We start from the raw sequence: 26,870 nt of genomic DNA, 5'->3' as shown, positions 1-26,870 counted from the left end.
AACACTTGGCCAGATCTGCATTTGAACTCCACGCTGTCACTGTCACCCTTCCTATTAATCTCTTCATTGTGGTAATCTACCGTCCCCCTGGTCCCCTTCGTGACTTCTATGACGAAATGGATGCCCTTCTCAGCTGCTTTCCTGAAAATGGCACACCACTCGTTATACTTGGCGACTTTAACATCCTGCCAGAGAAGTTGCACTCACCTGAATTAACCAACTTTTTTGCCACCTTTGACTTAACACTATCCCCTTCTCCTCCCACACACAGGGCAGGGAACCAGCTTGACCTGATATTCACAAGGTCCTGTGGGACCTCTGCTCTCTCTGTTACCCCACTCCCCGTGTCTGACCATCACTTTGTTGCTTTTTCTCTCCCCTTAAAGTCCTCTCCCCCCCTTTCTAGTCCCCACATTGTCACCACCCGCCGCAACCTCAAAACTCTCTCTCCCTCTACGTTTGCCTCAACTGTTCTGTCTTCACTACCTTCTATTGAACAATTCTCTCAACTATCCACAGAGGAATCCTCTGACACTCTGCTATCCTCCCTCTCCTCCTCTTTGGACTCCCTCTGTCCCTTCCACTCCAGACCGGCACGATCTTCACCCCCCCCCCTCCTTGGCTGTCTGAATCTCTGCGGACCCATAGAGCAGAGTTGCGGGCAGCTGAGAGGAAATGGAAGAGATCAGACTGTCCTAATGATCTATCTCACTATCTCTTTCTTCTCTCAGATTTCACCTCCACTGTGTCAACAGCCAAATCTGCCTTCTACCGGACCAAAATCAACTCCTCCGCCTCAAACCCCAGGAAACTGTTTTCCTTGTTCTCTTCCCTCCTCAACCCTTCCTCCCCTCCTCCTCCTTCCTGCCTCACTGCTGATGACTTTGTTACCTACTTTACCCAGAAAGTAAAGGACATTAGCTCCTCTTTTATCACTGCCACCATCCTCCCTCCCCCCACCCCCACCTCTGTCTTTACCCAATTCATCCCTCTCACCTCAGACGAGGTCAACAGAATTATAACATTTAACCATGCCACCACCTGCCCCCTTGACACTATCCCTTCCTCCCTCCTCCAGGCTGTCAAACGACATCCTGCCATTTCTAACCGCACTTATTAACTCCTCCCTCACTTCTGGCATTGTTCCAACGTCTTTCAAGACTGCCAGAATAAAGCCTCTCCTCAAAAAACCAACCCTTGTTACCACTGACATCCATAATTACAGACCGGTATCTCTTCTTTCATTCCTCTCTAAAACATTGGAACGTGCCGTCGCTAACCAACTGTCCTCCTATCTCTCATCTAGCAACCTGCTTGACCCTCACCAGTCAGGCTTCAAAAAAGCACACTCCACTGAGACGGCTCTCCTCGCGGTGACTGAGTCCCTCCGGGCGGCCAGAGCCTCGTCCCTCTCATCGGTTCTCATTCTCCTTGAGTTGTCTGCAGCATTTGACACTGTGAACCGCCAGATCCTCCTCGCCACTCTCGCCGAGCTTGGCATAGCTGAATCTGCCCTTTCCTGGTTCACGTCCTACCTGATGAATCGCACTTATCAGGTAACATGGAATGGCTCCTTGTCCAAACCTTGCACGCTTGATACAGGTGTCCCTCAAGGCTCGGTACTGGGGCCTCTTCTGTTCTCCCTCTACACCAGATCTCTGGGCTCTGTAATTACATCCCACGGCTTTTCCTATCACTGCTATGCTGACGACACTCAGCTATTTCTCTCCTTTCCCTCATCTGACAAAGCCCTGATTGCAACACGCATATCTGAATGTCTGGCAGAAGTCAGCACCTGGACAACTGCCCATCACCTGAGGCTTAACCTCAACAAGACTGAGCTCCTCCTAGTACCAGGGAAAGATTGCCCACACATGGACTTACTGGTCACTGTTGAGAACATTACTGTATCTCCTTCTCCAACTGCCAAAAACCTTGGTGTAGTGTTGGACAATCAGTTATGCTGCACCGCAAACATCACTGCGGTGGCCCGATCCTGCAGATTTGCACTTTACAACATCCGCAGGATCCGGCCCTTCCTCACAGAGGAAGCAGCTCAGCTTCTAGTCCAATCACTGGTCATCTCCCGCCTCGACTACTGCAACTCGCTCCTGGCTGGACTCCCTGCCTCTGCGATTAAACCCTTGCAGCGCATCCAGAATGCGGCAGCGCACCTCGTGTTCAACCTACCAAAGTTCTCACATGTAACCCCCCTCTTCCGAGACCTCCACTGGCTCCCTGTAATAGCTTGCATCAGATTCAAGATGATGGTGCTGGCATACAAGGCAGTTGATGGAACTGCCCCTGCCTACCTCCAAGCATTAGTAAAGCCACACACCCCAGCTCGATCCCTCCGCTAAACTACCTCAGCTGGACGTCTGGTACCGCCATCGCTAAGAGCAAGCAAAGGTCGATCAGCGAAGTCACAACTTTTGTCTGTTTTGGGACCTCAGTGGTGGAACGAGCTCCCTACCGATGTCAGGAGCGCAGAGTCGCTCACCAGCTTCCGCAAAAGACTCAAAACTCACCTGTTCAGAGTTCACCTCGACTCTGCATAGAAACCAATGCACAGCCACCATTGAATGTTGTACGTCCTGGCACTTGTTCATTGCACTTATTCAAGGTACTTAATTGTGTAGCATCTACAGTAGCTGCTATCATTGCTTTACACAGGGAATGGGTTAGCCTAGCGATTGTAATACTTGCACTTGGTTCTATGAACATCTTTACTGTACCGACAGCGATATATTGTTTCACTTCTTATGACAAATGTACTTATTGTAACAAATGCACTTATTGTAAGTCGCTTTGGATAAAAGCGTCTGCTAAATGCCCTAAATGTAAATGTAAATGTACTGCAGTAAAACCCTCTGTACTGCAGTAAAACTCTGTACTGCAGTAAAACTCACAGTACTACTGTAATAAAACAATCTATTATATTCAGTGTATAGTGCTAGTCTAGTGTCTAATGTATATTAATAATGTAGTGTGCAGAAGGTATGGTTGCCATGGTTACCTGTGCCAGGGCTTGTGGCTGCAGCAAAATGCTTTGATCTCCGTTGCTAGGAGACGTCAAGATGGCCGAACTTTCCAGCAGCATCAAACTATGACGACCCTGCACATATAAATAGATGTACAGAAACATTGAGGATGGGTTCCTCCGCGTAGAAACAGTCCCAGGTTCAATCCTGCTCAGGATATAAGAAAATTCAATAATCTCAACTTCTCACCCACTACAGAGACATGTTTCATTCAGTATGGTTTGAATCTGTATGATGAATCATACAGTCTGTGGTTTACAGCAGCTTACTGTAGTAACATTGTATGTTGAATCATAGAGTCTATGGTTTACAGTAGCCTACTGTAGTAACATTGTATGTTGAATCATACAGTCTGTGGTTTAAAGTAGCCTCCTGTTTTAATAATACAGTCTATGGTTTACAGTAGCCTATAGTAGTAATTATACAGTCTATGGTTTACAGTAGCCTACTGTAGTAACATGGTTAAGTTAAAGAGCATCATGACGTCCTATAAGAGTGTTTAGTGGCTTAGATTAGATTCTAACATTAAGGATCCCGACAGAGAGATATGTTGTTTGGTTGCTGTCTGTTTGCTATTGTTTGTAAGGGTTGCTCACTGAGGAGCCAGAACCCAGCTCTAAGAGGACCTGGTATCCCTGATTGATTGCTTGATGCCTGGCCTGAGTGTGACCCAGAAATCGACCCGCTCACGTTTTTTTTCGCCATGAACACCGAGAACAGAGAGTGAGAGTGATCCTTTGAGATAGAATTGCCCAAAGATGTGAATCAACCCGTTTATATTGACACTATGTGCCAGTACCTGGTGCGCTTGATCACAGCCTTCTGCGGATTATCTTTGGACAATTCCGGTATTTTGAACATTGAGCCCCCTTTCTGGTTTGTCTACGGTGAAATAAAATTTTGAATATTGGTCCTGTCTCGAGTATTTGGCTAATTTCGAATCGCCACTGCTTGGTTCACAATGACTGGCTATGTGCATTCAAAAACACCCCTAAACATTTGTTTTCAGGAATGTGAAACTTATCGAGTGGTCAGTGGTGTTCGTTGATGTTCCTAATCAAGTATCGGCGCGAAATACAGTTTCTCTTGTGTTTATTTGTCATTTTGTAAATTGTCATTTTGTAAATGGAAACCGGACCAGAAACGGAAAGGGGGGGTGGTTGTAGTCTTTTCGCTCGGTTCTAGCTCTACTGTTGCGACAAAGACTACAGGACCGGACCGGAACCACTTCCGGTTCCGGTTCCGGTCCGGTTTCCGTTCCATTTACAAAATGCCGATTTACAAAATGCCAAATAAAACACGACAGAAACTGTATTTCGCTATGATACTCGACTAGGACCATCAACAAACAGCCCACCACTCGATGAGTTTCACATTTCTGAAAACAAACGTTAAGGGGTGTTTTTGAATGCAATTGCCATTGTGAAGCAGGCCGGGGCGATTCGAAATTAGCCAAATACTCGAGACAGGACCAATATTCAAAATTTCGGTGTTAACCACTCTATTCCATCCTAGACAAACCAGAAAGGGGGCTCAATGTTCAAAATACCGGAATTGTCCTTTAATGTAGCGTCAACATACCGGACTGTGCTGCAGGACTGCAGGGTTCAGTTCTATCTCCAGGGCGATGGTGGCCTCGCTGCCCGGCTCCAGGTAACCTAGGTTACACACTAACCGCTCACACAGCAGGTCACCATGGCTACAGTACTACACAAAAACATACATACACACACACATTACTATACAACCAAGGTACTTTGTATCCTACTCAATACATTGGCTATCAATAATGAGTTCTTTAATATGGTAGTAAGCCACTATGTACTACGGCCTTCAAGGTAATGACCTGAGCTGGTAACTTGACAATATACAATAATACTACTACCATACACTGCTACAGCAGCCTGTACTAGCCATATACCTTTCTGATATTAAACAGTACTAACATGAAGTTAGCACGAAAGTGGCTACAAACTAAAGAACTGAAGATTACCGAAACAAAAGCTCTGGTGTCCAGTTGGTGATTATAACATCATCACACTAACGTCACCACACTCCAGTTATAACATCACCACACATCAGTTATAACATAACTTCACTTATAACATCACCACACATCAGTTATAACATAACTTCAGTTATAACATCACCACACAAGTTATAAAATCAGCACACTTGTTATAAAAGCACTTCATTTATAACATCACTCCAGTTATTATAACATCACTTCAGTTATAATATCACCACACCTCAGTTATAACATCACTTCATCTATAACATTACTTCAGTTATAACATCAGCACACTTCAGTTATAACATCACAACACTTATAACATAGTTATAACATATAACATAATGTATGTGTGCGTGCGTGCGTGTGTGTGTGTTGTGTGACTGTGTGTCTGGGTGTTGTGTGACTGTGTAACTGGATGTTAAGTTATGACTCTGTGTGTGTGTGTGTGTGTGTGTGTGCATGTGAGTGAGTGTGTGTGTGCGTGCGGGTGCGTGTGTGCGTGTACCATTGTCCGGGAGGAGGAGGATGAGAAGAAGAAGAGGAAGAGGTGTCTGATGAAGGAGAGCTGAGGGACATCACAGTCCTCCAGCGCTGAAGACCCCCGTAACGCCTCCTCTCCATGAACACACCAGCCCTGAGACACCTGAGTCAGAATATAGGATTACAGAACTTCAGAAATATCTAATACGACCTCCCACCAGTTCCCCTACCAGTTCCCCTCCCAGCTGGACCTGTTCAGAGACTTGTTGAGACACTTCTGATGTTTGGTGCCTTGATGGTCAGAGGAAGCTTCAAAGGTCTGAGCGGCCAGCCGTGTATCAGTGAGCTGATGTTAATAAGGGTGGTGGTGTGGCCCTCACACTAAGATGTTAGTGTGAGTTCAGATGAGCACATCCTAAGATGAGCTGGATAGAGATGGGCCTGGTTGGAGGAAGCCAATTGGCTGCTCTGAGTCGGATGACAGCCCACTAGAATCCCTTAAGAGACTTTCAAGGAAACAGGAAATGTGCAGGGGAGGTAACCCAACATCCTCTTAAACCCCTGACCAACCTCTCAGGATACTACGCACTTATTATTTGTTTTACGTCCTTGCACCTAAAAATAGTACTTAGCAAACCATTTTATCCTATCTATCTTTGTTGTATAAGGGGAATGGGTTAACCTAGCGATTGTAAATGCTTGCCACTTGGTTGTATGAACATCCTTAATGTACCGACAGCGATATATTGTTCCTCTTCTTCTGACAAATGTAATTATGTAAGTCGCTTTGGATAAAAGCGTCTGCTTAATACCCTGAATGTAAATGTAAATGTATTCTTTGGTAAGCGAAGCCATGGGAAGTCACGCCCCTATGATATCTCACGCCCACTTGTGGCTGATGGGCAGGAAAAGACACAAAACAAAGAAACCCACCAATCTGGTGCACAGATACACACAGACAGACAGACAGACACACACAGAGACGGAGACAAACACACAGACAGACAGACAGACAGACAGAAAGTGAGACATACAGAAACACAGACACACACAGAGAGACAGACACACACACACACACATACACACACACAAACACAGAGGGACAGACAGACACACACACAGAAATACAGACACAGACACAGAAAGACACACAGACAGACACACACAGGCACGCACACACAGAAAGACACAACAACACACAGAAACACATAACAATACACAGACACACAAACAAACAGCCACACAGACACAGACAATCAATCCCAATATTAAATATAACCGCATGCGGTGTCCGAGCAAAATGAAAAGTCAAGAACACACTACAGGAAGATATATATGGAAGATATATAATTATGACATATAATTATGAAGGAAAGATGTTGATGAGAATGTTCCCCCTAATGTCATGCTGTGTCTCGGCTTTCATGTCAGTGGGCTGCAGAGCAATGGTCGAATGTCATGTTCAGCTTGCTCATAACGTTCTAATCGGGATTCAACGAACAAGTTCCCTTTAATGCAATACTGTGTCTTGGCAGTCAGATTCTTGGAAACGAATGAGCCGGAATGTTGATTGCCTGATGAATTCAGGTGCCGTTCAATGTTGTGTTTCTTAAATGAGTGGCAATGACAGAATGTCATGTTCAGCTTGTTCATAATGCTCTAATCGAGATTCGAACTCTCAACCTAATCAGCAGTACAAGGCATTATCCCGTTGAGCCTCTGACATTCCTGAACTGTATGAAGCCTCATTCACATGGTGAAAATGTCTATTGATAAGCACACATCAAGAAAACTCCAAGCACAAGTTTCACAAGGCAATTAAGGGCTTTCTTAAAAGGGTACAGATCTGAAAATTTGCACTGTTAATGGTATCCACCTAATGATAGCCGTATGGTAGTTATACAATAACAGATAAAGATTAAAATGATAAAATAATTTTGAGTCCAGGTCAATCAGGTAATGAGAAATAAGGCTAGTTCATATATTTTTTAAATAGCGCAACCTTTGGGTACAGTACCACAATTTGGGTTTATTGTTATTGCACCTAATGATAGTCGTATGTTTTTTTTATACAATAACAAAATGGTCATATAAGAAAAATGGGCTAACTGCTCCGAATTTATTGGCCAATATTTCTGAAATGGAACTAAATAAAACAAATTCTGTTCGATAACTTTTGTGAGGCTTGGTCTAAAGATTTTATGTGGCGATTTTGGTGAATTTTTGATTATTTTTGTAGCCTATAAATCTTTTCATCATGTTTGGCTTTTCTACGAAATTGTGGGAACTTAAACATTTTTAGGGCATAAGACCCGGGGGTATAATGATGCATCTGATTCTAGAGATTAATATGATGAAAGAATTTTGAGTCCAGGTCAATCTGGTCTGAGAAATAAGCCTAATTCATGATTCTTTACAATAGCGCCACCCTTGAGTGCAGTACCCAATTTGGGTTAATGGGTAGTGGGGATTATTGGTAACCATACCTGAAAATTTCAACGGTATAAGCTGCAGTATGACTTTTACAGAATTTGAGGGAAAAAAAGAATGTTACAGAAACAATAGGGGACCAAGCAGCTTCGCCGCTCGGACTCCTAATAATGAAAATATAGACGATATAGACTACAATCCTATTAATCCTATAATTAATCATGATGATATTGTAGGTCATAACCAACCTGCCAGTCTACCATCTGTAGCAGTCTGTAGCGATGAGGTGAGACAGTTTTAGGAAGATCCACCTCCACCACCGTCCCTACTGACCTACTGGGACCCACATTCAACACCTACACAACCACACACGCGCACGCACGCACGCACACACACACACACACACACACACACACACACACACACACACACACCCACCCACCCACCCACCCACACACACACACACACTTTGTATGTGTACAGTTACATTATATTACTATTATGTTATGTTATTGTATTCATTATATTATCTTATGATAAGGTAATGTTATTGTATTAATTATATTATCTTATTGACATGTAATGCTATTGTGTTAATAGTATTATCTTATAGATAAAGTTATGTTATTGTATTATGTTAATGTATGAATATTATTATCTTATCAACATGTAATGTTAATGTATTATATTATTTTCTTATTGATGTGTAATGTTATTGTATTCATATTACTACCTTGTACGTGTAGTTGAAGGATTCAGAAAAACACTCGACTTGTGAGGTCTCCCGGTTCCCAAACACAAAGGATGTGGGCGACACAAAACTAGAGAGAGAAAGAGAGAGAGACAGTTAGAGACGGACAGCTAGAGAGAGACAGAACGTTAAAAAGAGAGACTGACCGTTAGAGACACACAGCTAGAGAGAGACAGACCGTTAAATAGAGACAGACCGTTAGAGACACACAGCTAGAGAGAGACAGACCGTTAGAGACAGACAGCTAGAGAGAGACAGACCGTTAAAGAGAGAGACTGACCGTTAGAGACACACAGCTAGAGAGAGACAGACCGTTAAAAAGAGACAGACCGTTAGAGACACACAGCTAGAGAGAGACAGACCGTTAAAGAGAGAGACAGACAGTTAGAGACACACAGCTAGAGAGAGGCAGACCGTTAAATAGAGACAGGCCGTTAGAGACACACAGCTAGAGAGACAGACCGTTAGAGAGAGAGACAAACCGTTAGAGACAGACAGCTAGAGAGAGAGACAGGCCGTTAGAGACACAGCTAGAGAGAGACAGACCGTTAGAGATCATGCAGGATGGAGAGTGAGACAGAAGGTAGAGAGTGAGACATGAAGGAGCCGGTGAGATAGGACATGAACAGGTCAAGACAGGGAGGAGAGTGAGACAGAACAGTTAGACAGAGATAGTTAGACAAAAGAGTGAAACGGGGAGGAAAGTGAAACAGGAGCGTGAGCCAGGACGGACAGAGTGATTCAGGAGAGCGAGACCCGTGGATGCTGATGTCGACTCCATATCTGAGGGGTAGGACCAGTCTGACTGCGTTGTCATGGAGATAGTCTTCATGCTCATAGTTATCACTGGAAGAGGATGAACCACAGTTTAACTCATTCATAATAAAACTAATAACTCAATAATGATATTAGCACAATTAATACAAAAAATAATCAGTAGCACAACAATGAATGCACAATCCTAAAAAAAGGATTTGTCAAATATAAATATTATATATTTAATAATATATTAGTAACACCTTTGTCGCATTAATAATATATTTGGATGTATTTAACATCCATATATATAGAAGTTTTATTCCAAAAACAGCAGTGGATTGATGTAATTTACCTGCTGGCGTTCATAGAGATGATGACATCACCAGGTGTAGTACTCTGGTTCACATCCAGCAGGAACCTGAGCTCAATCTGACGACACACAGAGAGAGACACAACGTCAGGCTAAAGACATAGCCCCAGATAAACAACAGCTAGCATAAAGACATAGGCCCCAGATAAACAACAGCTTAACGTAGCTTACCTTAGCATGAGCAGCTAGAGAGAAGCTAGAGATGCTACAATATACAGTTGTTCTGTTGGCATTTTCCGATACATCACAGCCATCGGGACTGTCCTCCTACACACACACACACACACACACACACACACACATTAATAGACACACACACAAACACGCACAGGGACACAAACACACATACACAATTCATTACACACAAACAAACACACACACACACACATTAATAGACACAGACACACAAACACAAACACAAACACAATTCATTACACACAAACACACACACACACGAGTCAATGCAGACAGACGTTGATGTGGTTTGTTTGTTGTTGTTCACAGTGAAGTACTTACTGTCGGCAGTACTTTGACGTAGTGTATGTTCGGAGGCAGGTGGACGGTCAACGTGGGCAGGAAGGAGTCATCTCCTCTGTTGAAAATACCAACAACCAACACCAGGCCATGCCCACTTCCCAACATGAAGCTCCGCCCACTTTCCTGGGAGTAGAAACTCCCATTCCACCTGCAGTACAGGACAACATTATAATTTACTGCTGTGATTTAATTGTTATATCATTGTATTGTTGTAGGACTGCGTCTTACTGTTGGAGCTGAGCTGATAGCTGGAGGTCGGTGGAGCAGTTGGCCAGGATGCAAGAACGGAAGAAACTAGTCTGAGACGAACAGACAAAGAGACAGACGGACAGGGTTAATGTAAAGACCGCTTCCTGGTGTGGAATAAACTGACTTGCTAAGTATTGTTTTAACCAAAAACATATGTGGGGACTCAAAAGGGTTTTAATGTAACTAACCAAAGGGTATTCTGCATCTGCACATGTGGCCGTGTGAAGCCACTTCTGTTGCTGAAATACTTAATCAGCTATTGATTGGTGCGGTCCACATAAAAGGAAATTAGGAGGATTGTGTTGCTGTTGTCATGGAAACTGGCTAAAGACGCTTTTGTCATGATACCTTGCTATCTGCTATTGATATTTGGCTTACTTTACCTGGCTAGTGATGCTGTTGCCAGGGAGGCTGCTACCAGGCTAGTGATGCCGTTGCCAGGGAGGCTGCTACCTGGCTAGTGATGCTGTTGCCATGGATACTGTTACCTGGCTAGTGATTCTGTTGCTATGGTACCCTGTTAGCAATGCTTTCGCTATGGTACATAGCTAGGGATTCAGCTGTCATTGAGACTTGGGCCTGGATAGTGATACTGTTGTCATGGGGACTGACTAGTGATGCTGTTGTCTTGGTACCTGGCTAGTGATGCTGTTGTCATGAGGACTGACTAGTGACGCTGTTGTCTTGATACCTGGCGAGTGATGCTGTTGTCATGGAGACTGGTACCTGGCTAGTGATGCTGTTGCCATAGAGGTTGTGCTGAAGGAGTGGTTTAAGGGGAGGGTAGTTGCGGCTGTTTCCTCTGTAAAGGCTGGATTCACTGAGAGCATAGGACACCTGGAAGAGGACCTTAGTGAAGACATCCCTGGTGTCCCTCTGAAGCACACAAACACACACACACACAAAGAGTTAGAAGTCATCGGTGTGTGTGTGTGTGTGTGTGTGTGTGTGTGTGTGTGTGTGTGTGTGCAGGGTTCGCCCCCCCCCCCCCCCCGTCAGCAACTTTAAGAGACCCCCACAGAGATGGAATCATAACTCGAACCCTGTGTGTGTGTGTGTGTGTGTGTGTGTGTGTGTGTGTGTGTGTGTACCCTCTGGTAAGCCAGATGATTGGTACAGGTGAGTTGGTTATGTCTGGCTCTGACATGCCCTGTCGTCTGATTGGAGGTTCGGTTTCCATGGAAATAGAACCTGTTGGGGAGGGTGTGCTTATGGAGGAGGTCAGCAACGAGGGAGTACTCAAGATCTAAGAGGAGGAGGGGAGAAGAGAGGAGGGAGGAGGAGGAGAGGGGGGCAGAGTTGATATCTTAGTGCTATTAAAACAAACGTGAGAATGGATAACCTCATCAGAACAAGAAACTACTCAATTATTATACTGTTTGTGTGTTTGTGTGTGAATATGTATGTGTGTGTGTGTGCATACTTGTGTGGGTGTGTGTGTGAGTGTGTGTGTAAATAAGCATGTGCGTATAATAGTGGTGTGTATATGTTTGTGTGTGTGTGTATATGTGTGGTGTGTATATGTGTGGTGTGTGTATGTGTGTGTGTGTGTGTTCCTGCATGCATGCGTGTTTGTGTTCCTGCATGTGTGTGTGTGCATAAATTACCTATCAGTCCTTTGTAGTGGGCAGACAGGAGTGTGAAGCAGACAGACAGGTTGACAGCAGGGGGTGCTGGGTACTGGTCCAACAGGCTGGGATTAATACTGTCAGGCAGCTGCAAGGACGCCTCCACCCTCACCACGGGCCGGGTCCTACACACATCCACACACACGTTGTCATCAGTCCCCTAGCTGCTTGACTTCCCTGCATCTGTGTGGCCAGGTGGCCAATCACAGCCCATAGGCATCAGCGAGCACATTGTAGCCAATCACAGACCCTAAACATCAGTGAGCACATTGTAGCCAATCACAGCCCATATCAGTGAGAACATGGCTAATGTAGAGACTGTTAAAAGGATTTCCCCTGCCTCGTTAAGTCTCCAGTCAGGGAACATTTTGAAAGACCTTTCCATAGCAGAGTCATGGGGTGTGGGCACTGCTCCTACAACATCACCCAGTGTGTTTGTCCGTGGAATTACAAGGGCCAGTGAACCCAAAATCATGTATTTTGGGTTCACTGGTTCACTTACATGATATACATTGGTATATCATGTAAGGTCTTAACATAGAAGATATCAAATTTTTGACGATTTTTTTGCCATTCGTGGTCCTTCATGTAACTCAGGTCTTATCGCGGGACCAAATTTATTGAAACATAAACTTAATAGTTGTTTGCATGTAGTTGGCACTATTTGATGGACGTTTGATGCATGACACATGTTTTATTTCCATTCATATTTTACTACGCTAGTGAATTTGTGATATGAAGACAGGCAGCAGTTTAGAAAAAGGTATTTTGGTATGTTTTGAAACATGCTTTTGAGTAATGTTTATATTGGTTGTGTATAAATGATAACATTAATAAACAATTATATTACATTTAGGTGTTGTTTTTACATTTAGGTGTTGATCCCTGTGAGATTTTATGTTTCAACGTAACTAGTGTTTTGAGTATTGAGCTTATGGTGTGTTCGAGATGCCTCGTACATCACCCACGAGTTGCTCTTGTGACGTAATTTCCTGGCTTGTAGCATTTATAGCGTTCCCGTTTGTCGTAGAACATTGGCTAGTCATTGTTATTGTTAGCTACATTAGCCTCTTTAGCAAACCAGCTCTTAAACAAACAAAACAACTTTACTTTGCATTGCACGCACAGCAAGCTCGTGCAATCCATAAATTGGTGACCGGATTAAAGCAGCAATGTAATCAAGTGTGTAAGGGCATTCAAAGTCAACATTAAAACGACCAACGTGGCACAAATACAAAGAAAATAAATGTCTTTATGGGCGCAGCCATCTCCCAGTCGTACAGTTAACCTCACTGAACTCGGTAGACGATCAGAATCCCGAGATATTACGAACAAAAGGCAGCGTGCCTCGGTGAAATGCCGCAAGAAAGCAGGGAGATTTCCCACTTTGCATCTCGAACCCACCATTATTCATATCAATAGTAGTGATATGAGTCATGATATCCTATTCCTATAATGACACATTATTGTACTGAGGTTATGTTTACCAGTGGTCTTCAATACATAGATGTGTCATGTTGGCCATGTGCCGCCGTTACAGTTTATATGGGTCCCTCGCCACTGACACACACACACCAGGTTTGCTACAGTCAATCTGTCTAGTGGGAAGGAAGGGAAACGGAAAGCTGCTCTACCTGAGAACCACTGCTGAGTCCGAAAGGTACGCCCCTACAGCAACATCTGGAAAGAGAGAGAGAGAGAGAGAGAGAGAGAGAGAGAGAGAGAGAGAGAGAGAGAGAGAGAGGCATTAACAGATAGAGAGAGGCTATTATATGCATTTTTTGTTAAATGTTGAAAGCTGTATAGTTAAGCCCCTTTCACACGTGCAGTCTTTTCCTGCAATGTTCTGGAACACTTCCTGACTAGGGTCATGTGTGAATGGGAGAATGACCTGGCTACAGTTCCGTCTCACTGCCTTTACGTCTGTATTGTGAATGATAGAATATGAAGGGTGACGTTGTCAGTAGTGCAGGCAAACCAACCACACCACTCTGCTGAGGACATAAACAAATTATCTTAACCAACAATGCTTTTCGGTTGTTCCGATAATAACATCAATACATCTTGTTTTGTCTGCATCAAGCTATTGAGTTGTTGCAATACTGCCTTCTGCTGGACTCTCTCATCTATTCCAGCAGTGATGTGCCGTGTGTGAAAGGGATTGAGACAGGAATGTTCCAGAATGGTGCTGAATGTGGGAAAGGGGAAAATCCCTTGAAGTGCCTAAAAGGTTAAACCAGTAATGTACCGGGAACTCTGTGAGAAAGGGGATTTAGATCCTAACGAACTGCGAGTGTGTGGTTGCTAAAATGCGAACGTCAGCGCTAATGTCAACGCTAACGTCACAGCTAACTTTACCGCTAACATCACGGCTAACTTCAGGGCTAAAGTCAGCGTAAACGTCAACACTAGCATCATCGTTGCCTGAACGTCTTAAAAAGTAGTCCAATGCGGTGGGAAAAAATGCCCAATCTGGCAACACTGCCTGCACGTCCTCCATGCTCTAACCTAAGCGTAAATCAATGAGACCAACAGAAAATGAAGCCATTACGGAACTTAAACTGTGATTCTGAAAAAAGTATAAAGGTAATCGAAATTCGGTTTTCAAATTATTGAAGTTACAAGTGTGATTTGTTAAATGGTTTGAACAAAAACGTTGAAAATTGACAGAGAGATGGCGGAGCCGTCCACCCATTGACTTACATTGTAAAAAAAAGAACAGAAAAAGCATTATAGTTAAAAAAGTTGAAAGAGTTCAACTTTTTGAGAAAACGTCAAGAGATAGCCATCATGTCGTTAAAGAGCTGCATGTTTTAATAGTTGAATGGTTTCTATAGCTGAAAGTATGCAGGAGTAGTTAACTGCACAAAAAACAGGCAAACGGAATAAAGGAAACCTAAAAAGAACAGTAGATGTACTTGCAGTAGCAACCACACTAAATACATCGAGAGAGAGAGAGAGAGAGAGAGCGCAAAGTATTTTAGCATTAATATCATTGTGGGCTAGCATTGAGAGTGTTGTGAGACAGCATAGATAGCGTTGTGGGATAGCATTGAGGGCTAGCTTGAATAGCCCTGTGAGGCACTTCATGTGAACACTAGATATTACCTTGGTAACCATTGTTATCAATATCCACACCGGAGGTCAGTGATTGGCCAAACATCATGAGGTCACGACCGACATCAGCTCCGGAGATCCTCTGGGATGGGACGAATTTAGGAGAGGAGAGGAAGGAGTTAGGAGAGGAGAGGAAGGGGTATGAGAGGAGAGGAAGGGGAGAGGTGATGAGGGGGTTAGAGGAAGGAATTAGGAGAGGAGAGGAAGGAGTTAGGAGAGGAGAGGAAGGGGTTAGGAGAGGAGAGGAAGGAGAAAGGAGAGGAGAGGAAGGAGTTAGAGGGAGGAGTAAGGAGAGGAAGGAGTTAGGAGAGGGGAGGAAGGAGTTAGGAGAGGAGATAAGAGGAAATAGTTAGAAGAGGAGAGGCAGCGGTTAGGAGAGGAGATAAATGAGATAGGAGGGGAGAGAAATTAGTTAGGAGAGGAGTGGAAGAAGTTAGAGGAAGGAGTTAGGAGAGTAGAGGAGAGGAAGGAGTTAGGAGAGGAAGGGGTTAAGAGAGGAGAGGAAGGGGTTATGAGAGGAGATGAAGGAGTTAGGATAGGAGAGGAAGTGTTTGTACAGTCGGACCAGAATTGTTGAACATTACCATTAATTTGTGGGTTTTAAAATGCACTGTGTGTTTCTGTGTGTGATGGTAGGATGTGTGTGTGTGTGTGTGTGTGTGTGTGTGTGTGTGTGCGTGTGTCGAACATGTGTGTGTGTGTGTGTCTATGTATGTATGTAATGCATGTATATATGTATGAATGCTTTATACACTGCATATGGATGTATTTATGTACATGTCTACGTACACATCTATTACTGTTCATGCCAAATCTGTGCATATGCACAGATTCCCCAATAGGGCACAGAGTTATATTCTATGTATGTTTGTTTATCTAGGTGTGTCTTTGTGTGTGTTTGTGTGTCTGTTTATAATGAATTGCATGTGTCTCTGTATGTGCATATTTGTGTGTAATGAATTTTGTGTGTGTCTATGTGTGTTTTCTTCCGTGTCTGTGTGTGTGTGTGCAATGATTGTGTCTGTCTGTGTGTGTGTGTGTGTCTAATACATTGTGTGTGTGTGTTGGTTTACTTGAGAGTACTGCTGGGAGATTCCATCTCTCCTGCCGTTATAGATGTAGACGGCCCCCTGTAAGTCTGCCTCCTGGGGGGCGCCAACCGCCACGTCTACACAAACACACACACACACACACACACACATTCAGGTGTTATGTGGGGGTCTGATAAGGGTGATTAGTGGGGTGTGTGTGGGTGAGAGAAGGAGATAAGAGGGGCTAATGTCCAGGGAGTCGACTCGTTTAAGATGAGCAGTGATGTAGTTGGGTGCAGACTCGCGCTGCTCGCTGTGTTGGGCGGAAGAAGAAGGGTTTGGGGACGTAGAGAGTAAGATCTGTGTAAACAGAGGAAAAGGTTCCGGCTGCCCAGTATGTTTTGATGAGCCGTCTGTTAGCCCTGTTCCTCTAGAACTGTCTGTCTCTACAACGTTCTCTGACATCGGGTCAACTTGTGCTTTTGTTGTGTTATATAAGGAAGGTGTTACTGTCAAATACCTACTGCAAAGTCACAGAGTATGACGAGTCAAGCACTTTCAACATTTTTGTTCAGCATGTGTCCTCCCCCCGAGAGAAGGCCTCCTGTATGTCTCTGAGCTTCTCTCTCTGGGCTGATCCCATGACTCTGCTCAGTCTTCACCTGGAGGCTGCAGGAACAAGTGGTTGCTGTTTTGTTGCAGTTCCATTTTTCTGTCCAGTCAGTCCGGTTTCCGTTTGATTAGTCATATGTATGTTAACACGGGATCAACATGACAATGAAACCAGCTGAGGAGGTCAGCTCCTGTGAGTCGGCTCTCTCGGTGAGTAGCTTCCTCAGTCTGCTCAGGAAACACAGCGGCTGGCTGGTGTCTCCATCATATGTCAGTCTGTCCAGGAGAGGTCTCCTGGGAGGGGGACACCGAGGAACTGGGAGCTGCTGACCTTCCACTGAGAAGGTGTTGTTGAGATGGTTGAAGCTTCAAACCTCACTAATTGTTCCCCTTCTGATTGGTTTAAAGAGTGGTGTGTCAACACAGACTGTTAGAAATGCAAACATGCAAAGTGCTTAGATAAACCACGTCTTGTGTTTTGGGCCTGCAGTTGCCATTGTAGCAGCAAGGAGGAGAACACTTGAGTTACTGGAGCAAGCACCTTGAAACCTTTTTAAAACGAAGCAATAAACGGCTCCAGCTGAAGAACCACAGCCGGTATTATTTGAGAAATTAAAACTGTATAAGATGAGCCCTAATGTAGAGGGCGATCCTTAGCCCCCCCTGCACATCAATTACACCTCAAAGTACATATATAAAATAAACTGCACTGGAGGTAGACGCATTGGTAGATGCAATAGGCCTACTAGTAGCAGTTGTACTTGGCTGAGCACTGGGTGATGGTGTTTTAAACATTTAAATAGGTAAATGCCAGTCTTTATTTGAAGCTTATTATATGTAAAAACAAAAAAAAAAGTGTTTACGCCTTCTTGAGATAAAAAGAAAGATTTACGTGATTATGAAATTATTATTATTAACAAATATTTTTCTTTCAAAATTATCTATGTGCAATGTGTGTTTATTACTGAATAATTGCATAAAAACTATTGAAAAAAATTGCCAAGTGCCTTTGCAAGGCAGGAGGCTGGCCGACATTACTCTGAGTATGTTACGTCCGGGGCTAGCCATTGAAGGGAGGCAAAGAGGCCAAAGCTCACCTTTGCCGCTTTTGAGAATAAAAAAAAAACAATCACAATTCAGTTTCACTGTTGCGAGGTAAATCATCCACACCACGGAAGGGCAGCCAGCCGTATCTACTCCTTGCAACCAATCACAAATCAGCTATTTATTTTTTTAACGTTCTAAGCAAATGAGCCTTCAGCTGCCGCCTTCAGTTGCTGCCTTGTAAGCAGCACGCAACATTTATGAACTTTACTTAATAAAGTTTAACTTTGTCTGCTCGTTTGATTAAAAGTTTAGAAGCATTGCACTCTGCTGACACACTGTTAAGTTTCTAGTTTTTAGTAAGGATCCTCTCTAATGCGCCTCCACACGACGCGTCATACGAGTATGTTTTTTTAAAAGTTGTGTAGGCCTACGCTTTAGAAAAGACATGCATGTGCGGGTGCACTGCTCGCGTTCATGAATGCGCGTTCATGTTTGCCTCCCTGGTGAGCTCGGCCAGGATCCGCTACTGCTACCAGATAGCGCTGAAGCACATGTGTTCTGATTGAAGGCAATTTACCTATTTCATACTAACACACACGGCGCTATGTTTAACATCCAGCCACAGGAGCCCTTTGATTTTTCCAAACCACACAAGTGGCCAAAGTGGATATGAGATTTGAGAGGTTCCGCCAAGCAAGCAACTTAACAGCAAGCTCCGATGACAACCAGGTGAATACCTTGATCTATTGTATGGGAGATGAAGCCGATGTGTTAAGGGGCTTGAAGCTAAGTGACGGAGACTTGCGCAGCTACACTTAAGTACAGGAAGGCTTTCAGTCGTTCTTCGTGGTGAAGAAGAACATTGTATATGAGCGTGCACGATTCAACATGCGCAAGCAAGAAGAGAATGAGACTGTAGATGCTTTCGTCCAAGGGCGTAACCATGGTTTAGACATTGGGGGGGTCCAATTTTTTATTATTATTTGTTAAGTGCATTGCCTACAATTCTATATTTATATATGAAAATGTGGACATTTAGAACATAGTTTCGAGGACTACATTGACCATTTGAATTCACATCTAAAGGAATAGTGTAATCATGTAATGTCTGCCCCGCCCCCCCCCCCCCCACACACACACACACACACATACACACACACACTTTGTTTTGGTTAGTTGCTTACTGACCTTAAACACACCTACCAATTACAATTATGCTCTTCCAGTAGTACTGTAGCAAAAAGGATAGCTTCCAATGGAAAAATACCACAAACCCAAAGCATGTTTTTTTAATGTTATTTTAATTAGGACAACTACTGATGTACTTTTGTGATGTACAGACTTTAACAAAAAAATTTGCTGAGGACTTTTAATTCCAGGGACTTGCACAAAGCATGAAACTTAAAATCTTGATTTTTACTATAAAAAGCAAGTCTGATTATTTACACTGAAAATTATTTACATTGACTGGAACACAGAAGAGAAATGAACATGGGATGTCTATGTAGGTGTAAAAGTGCTACAGCCAAAGGAAAGGCAGCATAGGACTGAGATGGAAAAGTATTAACTAAATAAATGACCCAAAAACCTGGAGGCGTTCATTATTAAGCTCAACTAAGCTCTGACAGATCTGTTTCCTGTCCAAAGCATCCAACTTTTCCTGATGAACATGGCAAATGGCAACGTTGTTCAGCCGGGTCTGCGTCATCATGGTTCTCAGCCATGTCTTCAGCCGTCTCAAGGCGCTGAAACTTCGCTCTGCCTCTGCTGAGGAGGCAGGAACAACCATCAGCAGTCTCAAAAGGATCTCGACTTGCTTGAAAAGATGTCGCACCTCTGGCACCATTTCCCGGAAAGTGTCTGCTACCTCTGAGGAAGTTGTACAAGTGTAGTTGGCCTGGAACATTTTCAGCTGCACTTCTAAAGCCATGGCATCCAACTCTGGGTATTCATCCACAACTGCATCAATGTTCCCAGAGATGAGTACATCCTCTAATTTTTGCAGTCTTTGAAGCCCGTCCTGGCTGAAGCGCTCATTGCATTGCACCACAGCAGTGTCCAAGGTATTGTAGTACTGCATTCTGTAGTACGCTTGGGCAGTGGAGTGAGAATGTGATGTGGCTGGACCAGTGAAGCGCTTCGGAGGCTGCCGCACATGAGGCATCTTGATTGGCTGCAGATTAAGAGATGTGACAATCTGAGAACCTCTGGAGTACAGCCAGTCAAAGTGCACTTCAGATCTTTTGGCCTGGAGGCCTCTTTTCACATGGTCTACAGCAGCCAGCATCCCTGATGTAGTTTGGCTTCTCTGCTGCAGAGAAATGTTCAGCTCCTCCATGACAGCCATGACATCTTCTGCCAGAATGATGCCGAGAATGGTATTGCCCCTCAAAAAGCTTTTGTGAAGGCCACTGGCTCTTGCAGACATTTCCATCGTGGTGGATTGAGACATCTCTTCTGTGGCTGTGAGCACAGATTCATATTGTGAGAGGACAGAGCGCATGGCTGGCGTTCGGACTGTCCATCTGGTGGGGCAGAGAGGCTTCAAAGATGTATGCGTAGCTGTTCGATCTGACTTTGCTACAGCTGTGAAGATAGCCTTGAACTTCCCAGACTGATTGAATAAAACGCCCAACTCATGCACTAACTGCATTGCATCTCTTATAACGGGGGCGGATACACAGGCAGCTTGGGTGATCAAATTGACACAGTGTGGCCCACAATGAACATATACTGCAAGAGGCTGCTCTTTCTTGATATGAGCCTGCACACCTTGCATCCTGCCAGACATATTGGCTGCCCCATCGTAGGTTTGACCTCGTAGCTGTGAAAGTGGGAGATTTAGGCGAATCAAAACATCTTTAGCTACACTAGCTATGTTTTCTCCAGTTGTGGATGTGACCTGATACAGGCCTATGAATTCCTCTCTGGGCTGCAAGTTTTTGTCAACAAAGCGCAGACAGAAGGACTCTTGCTCAACTCCTGCTGCATCCTGTGTCCCATCAATTATAAGGGAAAACTGAACCACTGGCAATGAGTGGATTTCCTGTGTTATTTCGCGTACAATTGTGTTGCTGACAATTTGAAGGACCTCATTCTGAATTTTGGGGCTGGTGAAATTGTTGTGCCGCTGAAGCCAGCTTGAAAGTTCTTCATCACCCTCTGCCTTGTACTTAATTAACTGGTGGAAGTTGCCCTCTTTGTTGTCATGCCCCCTTAAAGCATTGCCCTGTCTGGCCAAGCACATCACCCCCCCCACAATCTTCAAGAAACTATTCCTGGCCACCTGCTGCTGCTTTTGCAACTGAGAGGAAAGTTGAGTACTGACAGGCTGTTTTTGGTGCAAATATGTTGTCACCGCTGCTGAATGGCAATCGCTGTCTTCATGTTCAGAGAACCTTTGGAGAGCTTTTTTCCAATTACTGAAACCAGTGTTGATAAAAGCACCATCAGCCTTACTGGCTAAAGCGGATTTCTGTTCTCCAAAATATTTGGAACAATAAAAACAAAGCACACCTTTCAGTGAGGGACTGTAGTGAAGCCATTTGTACTGCCTAAACCAACTGTCCTGAAATTTGAGCGTTTTATTTTTCAGGGACTGAGTTTCGATAAAGCGGGTATTGGGCTGGTGTGGGCAGGTACCAAGCTCCTCCTTATGCTGATCTAAACCACTGCCTCCTCTGCCTGGCTCTGTCTCTCTTTCCCTGTCAGTCTCCTGAAATATAACGTGTAGCGTTGGAATTACCTGTATATTTTCACTTATCATACACAAGATGCAGGTACCTGTAATGCCTTACTTAGCTTCATACTTAAAATGACTGTCTTTGTGCAATACTAAATTGCATTATATTTCACATTCATTCCTCACCTGATCATCTGCATGTCCAGAGCATACCCCTGTCTGGCCACTGCTTTCAGCCTGCCTCTCTGCCTCCCTGTCTGTCTGTGCTGCCTGCATTGTGACCACATGTCATTATGTTATCAGAAGAACAGTGGCTGACCTTCGTGATCATTTTGGTCTATATACTCTGCTTGTATTAGAAGTAGGCTACTTTTATGTATTGCTGACATGTAGGCCCAGTTTATAAACAATGTTGTAAGGCTGTCTAGTCTCACATTCAAAATTCTCACCTTATCACCTGCATGTCCAGTAGGGCTTTGACTTTTGCCCAAAAATCATATTCGAATTTCGTTTGTTTATTAATATTAATATTCGAATATATTCGAATATTTATTAATAATATTTTGACCATTAAATGCCTTCAGTAATACCTGGGCTGAATCCGAATACTTAGTACATACTATTTATGTTCAGTGTCTATGTCTACTACTTGACGGTCTACAGCTATGCGTAGAACGCCTAGAATGGTCTTCTACAGCTATGCGTAGAACGCCTCTTGCGTGTTCCAACGGTTTATTATGTTTCTAATAAATCCCTGTCTAATCAATACTTCATTCACTGCCTCTTCCGTGGTCGTTACAATATTATGAATAGACTGCATCGGGTTCTCCGACGTCTCTCCCTCTTGGCCTGCCCATAAAAGGTTCGAATATTAAGGGCTGCCTAATATTCGTTCGAATTTTGATTTATTTTTTTGATATTCGAATTATATTCGAATCACGAAGTTCGAAGTCAAAGCCCTAATGTCCAGAGCATGTCCCTGTCTGGCCACTGCTTTCAGCATGCCTGTCTCTCTCCCTGTCTCTCTGTGGTGCCTGCATTGTGACCCCACGTCATTTTATCAGAAAAAACAGCGACTCATATTTTAATTAGGCTACTCGTTTTATTTACTCACACATTTAGCTCGGTATCAAGCTACTAATTGTCTGGAGAAAAAAAAAACGTGTACGCTCGGCTGCTGGTCCAGTTTTATCCGCTTTTTAAGTAACCTTAAATTGTCCGTTACCTCCTCTCCAACACGTTAAATAACGTTACTTACATTCAAATGACTCACCTGATCACCTGCATGTTCAGAGCACGTCCCTGTCTGGCCACTGCTTTCAGCATGCCTGTCTAGGCTGTCTCTCTCCTTCTCTCTCTGTGCTGCCTGCATCGTAACCATGTCATTTTATCAAAAGAACAGCGACTGACCTTCATGAGCTATATTTAATATTCTGCTTTTACGAGGCTACTCGTTTTATTTGCTTACTCAAAGCTCGGTATCAAGTTACTTACTGTCTGAAAAAAACTCCGTATGCTTGGCTGTTGGTCCAGTTTCTTCTGCTTTTTACGTACCGGTAACCTCAAATCCTCCATTACTCTTTACTTTCTTGGCTCTCACTGAAGAAAGAGTGTGGGGTAACCATGACAACGCAGAAAGTCGCGAGGTGGTTTCAAACTAAATCGCACAAGTGTACAATTAGGAGGGGGGATTCTTAACAAACGGAAATAAATTGAAAATAAATAAGACATAACAAGAGACCGATCCATTGACAGGGTTCATAAAAAGAGAACATGTCATATATTTTACATTTTATCCTGCTGTATATTGGGGGGGACAGGTTAGTATTTTCTCAACATTGGGGGGGACACGACCCCCCCAAAGAATGCGTGGTTACGCCGTTGCTTTCGTCACTGTCCTGTATGCCCTAGCCGAACACTGTAATTATGGAATGTTGCACGACGAGCCACTCAGGGATAGGATTGTGGTAGGACTGGCGGATGAACGGCTCTCAGAACGTATGCAGATGGAAACGTATGCAAAAAAATCTAGACCTGGAAAAAGCCATTGATATGGCGAGGCAATCAGGCGGTCAAAAAGCAGCAAAACACATTGAGGAGTGATACCAGTGGTGTAAAGCAGATGGATGCCTTCTCTGTGGACAGAGTTTTTCAAAACAGACGGCACAAAGAAAAAGAATATCCTAAATTCAACAAAACCAAAAACAACAGTACAATGCCATTCAACAGCCAGGGCAAGACCACAAAACGCTTTCAGTGCTATAAATGTGGAGGCACTTCGCACCCCAAGCATGAGTGTCCTGCCAATACTGCCAAGTGCCATTCCTGTGGGAAGATGGGTCACTACCAGCGCGTGTGCCTTGCAGGTAAAGCTGTGCATGGTATTGAGGGAGAGGAAAGTGAGAGCTTCTTTCTCGGTTCTGTTTCATCTGATGCTGGTCCATGGACTGTTGATATTGGCATAATGGACAAATTTGTCACTTTCAAACTTGACTCCGGAGCAGATGTCACTGTCGTTTCACAGACTGTTTTAAACAACATTTTAGATGAAGAACAGCGTTCTTCTTCAAAAGTGGGAGGAGGAATGGAGGCCTGTGGCTTATGCATCGCGGTCGCTAACTCCAACTGAGCAACGGTATGCACAAGTGGAAAAAGGAGGCTCTTGGCCTCACATGGGCCTGTGAACGGTTCAGGGATTTCCTCATAGGGAAACAGTTCTGCATGGAGACTGACCATAAACCCCTTCTCAGCCTACTTGGAGCACAAGCACTGGATCTGTTGCCGCCGTGAATCCAGCGTTTCAGGATGAGAATGATGCGGTATTCATACTCCATTGTGCATGTTCCAGGAAAATCACTTTGGACAGCAGACACACTGTCAGGCTCACCTGTGAAATCACGCATGTCTACAGAGGAACAGGGGCTGATGGAGAGCAAAAACATTTATGTAGACGCTGTCATAGAAGGACTACCTGTAAGCCCCATGTATGCGGAAAATCTGAAAGAGAAACTGAAAGAGGACGGTGTCTGCTCACGTGTCATGACCCTGTGCTCAGAAGGATGGCCAGCACATGTGAAACAGGAACCTGTGCTGAAAAACGACTGGCCAGAGCAAGATACACTCACAGTGAAAGACGGCTTATTGCTGAAAGACACAAGGCTCGTTATACCTGCTGCCATGAGGAACGACGTGTTAGCAAAACTGCATGAAGGACATCAGGGTGTGGAGAAGTGCAAAAGCCGTGCTCGTCAGTCTGTGTGGTGGCCTGGTCTCAGTCAGCAAATAAACGAAATGGTGTTCAACTGCAGGGCATGCATACAATTCTTCCCACTCAGCTAGACCCTGCACTGCCTGATGGTGTAGCTTTCGATAGGGAGGAAAGAGAGAAGAGGAGGTCTGACGCTGAAAACTACAACAGGCGTCACCGTGTCAAAGCTCTCGGGTATGGGTATGGGTAACTGACACAAAGACATCAGGAACTGTGCTTCAGAACCATTCCTCTCCAAGGTCCTACTTGGTGGATCTACCCCAGGGGGTGGTGAGACGCAACCGCAGTCACCTGATACCTCTACACACGCCTACAAAAGACAGAGGTTTTCCAACACAGCTAATACCAGAGACAACTCCTGAGCAGGCTCCGGTGATACCTGCTGTGACAACGCATGTTTCACCTACTGAGACTCCCACTCTCAGAACCAGGTCTGGGAGAGCTATAGTTGTACCTGGTAGACTTAACCTGTGATCTAAAAAAAAAAGAAGGAAATACTGTGTTACTGTATACTGTTCGTGTTCTATTTTTGTACAATGGGGAGTATTTCGAATTTAACAGTATTTTATTTTGATGTTAAAGGGGACATATCATACCACCAGGTGTGAGTGTGATTAGCCATTACAAGCCGTTTTCAAAATGTGCAGCTTTGTGAAGTCACAGGTGGGCGTGTCCATCTAGATGTGTGACGGATAGATGGACATGCCAACCCGTGATGTCACAATGCTGCACATTTTCAAACCAAAGGGGAGATGGTATTATTGCACTTTGGTTCATAATAATAATAACGTGATAGGAACCTAGGTGTTGGGGGAAGGTTTAGCCTGATGCACGGGAAGGGGATCACGTGATACTCAGGGATTGCTGCCGGTCTTTCAATAAAGCGGTAACCAGTTAACAGTGGACTCGCGTGTGTTATTATTCAGAAAACACGACATAGACAACATAGAGAAATTATCTTCTGATTTATTTTATAATACCTAGACCTAGGATTGTTCATATTAAAGAAAAATAGATATGTGCCTCTATGTCCGTAGTCCAGGAAATGATAGCCAACTAGCCACTGTTTACAATTGAATAAAACATAGTTAATTAATTATTTCCACTGTACCAAACTCGTAGCGAACTGTGAATTCAAAGTAGGTACCTGAACGAGACTTTAGCTACCCACAAAACAGTTACTCTTGTTAGTTTGGGAAGGAGAGAGAAAAGGAGAGGAAAGAAGAGGGGTACGGGAGAGGAGAGAGGAGGAGAGGAGAGAAGAGGGGATAGGAGGAGGGGAGAAGAGAGATGAGAGGAGGAGGGGGAGAGGAGGAAAGAGAAGAGAGGAGAGGAGGGGAGAAAAGGAGCGAGAGGAGGGAGAGGAGGACAGAGGAGGAGGAGAGGAGCAGCCTTGAACAGATCTGGATTCCTAGATCAGATCCCAGATTCCCATTTGGAATTTGACTTCCTGTGTCCTGTCCTATTTCACACTTCCTGTTCAGGTTTGAATGGCTTCAGTTTCTGTCGCTGAAATGGGTGGTTACCATGGAAACCGTCGTGGTCGATGTCCCCTAGGTCAGCAATGGTCTCTCCAAAGCGAGCGGCGTACGAGGCTCCCCCAGCTAGCTGGAAGCTAGCCTCCAGCATGCTAGCCTGCACCGAGAAACACATCAGAAACATACAGAGGAATCAACAGAGCTTCTGAAAATAGGAGTTTGTCCAGGCAGGTCTGCAGGCTACTTACATTAAATTCTAATACTTTGCCTGCGAGACTGCGCTGCGTCTCATTCCTTTGTTATTATCAATATCATTACAACCACTGAACCATCCCTTCCTCGTTGCAGTTCCTCAGCCCAGGTCAGAGTTTATAAT

The 26,870-nt window shown here is 44.1% G+C and overlaps 1 protein-coding gene across 1 annotated transcript in view; it reads right to left on the bottom strand.

The window, feature by feature from the left end:
• The window catches only part of itga4 (integrin alpha 4), a 57,819-nt gene that overhangs the window by 4,334 nt on the left and 26,615 nt on the right, over positions 1-26,870 (bottom strand). The window contains exons 11-27 of the mRNA XM_079733060.1: positions 26,543-26,651; positions 16,450-16,544; positions 15,368-15,458; positions 13,894-13,939; positions 12,239-12,384; positions 11,723-11,877; positions 11,358-11,507; positions 10,611-10,681; positions 10,362-10,530; positions 10,017-10,112; positions 9,828-9,904; positions 9,473-9,562; positions 8,699-8,786; positions 8,214-8,321; positions 5,561-5,698; positions 4,623-4,748; positions 3,017-3,115 (exon numbers count right to left, since the gene is read on the bottom strand). Of these exons, the coding sequence (XP_079589186.1) occupies positions 3,017-3,115; positions 4,623-4,748; positions 5,561-5,698; positions 8,214-8,321; positions 8,699-8,786; positions 9,473-9,562; positions 9,828-9,904; positions 10,017-10,112; positions 10,362-10,530; positions 10,611-10,681; positions 11,358-11,507; positions 11,723-11,877; positions 12,239-12,384; positions 13,894-13,939; positions 15,368-15,458; positions 16,450-16,544; positions 26,543-26,651 (1,854 nt within the window). The remainder of the gene's footprint in view (positions 1-3,016; positions 3,116-4,622; positions 4,749-5,560; positions 5,699-8,213; positions 8,322-8,698; positions 8,787-9,472; positions 9,563-9,827; positions 9,905-10,016; positions 10,113-10,361; positions 10,531-10,610; positions 10,682-11,357; positions 11,508-11,722; positions 11,878-12,238; positions 12,385-13,893; positions 13,940-15,367; positions 15,459-16,449; positions 16,545-26,542; positions 26,652-26,870) is intronic.

Source organism: Pollachius pollachius, assembly GCF_949987615.1.
Source record: "Pollachius pollachius genome assembly, chromosome: 3".
NCBI classification, from domain to species: Eukaryota; Metazoa; Chordata; class Actinopteri; order Gadiformes; family Gadidae; genus Pollachius; species Pollachius pollachius.
Note: the sequence above shows the minus strand (reverse complement) of the source record. Positions and strands in the feature narration are given on the sequence as shown.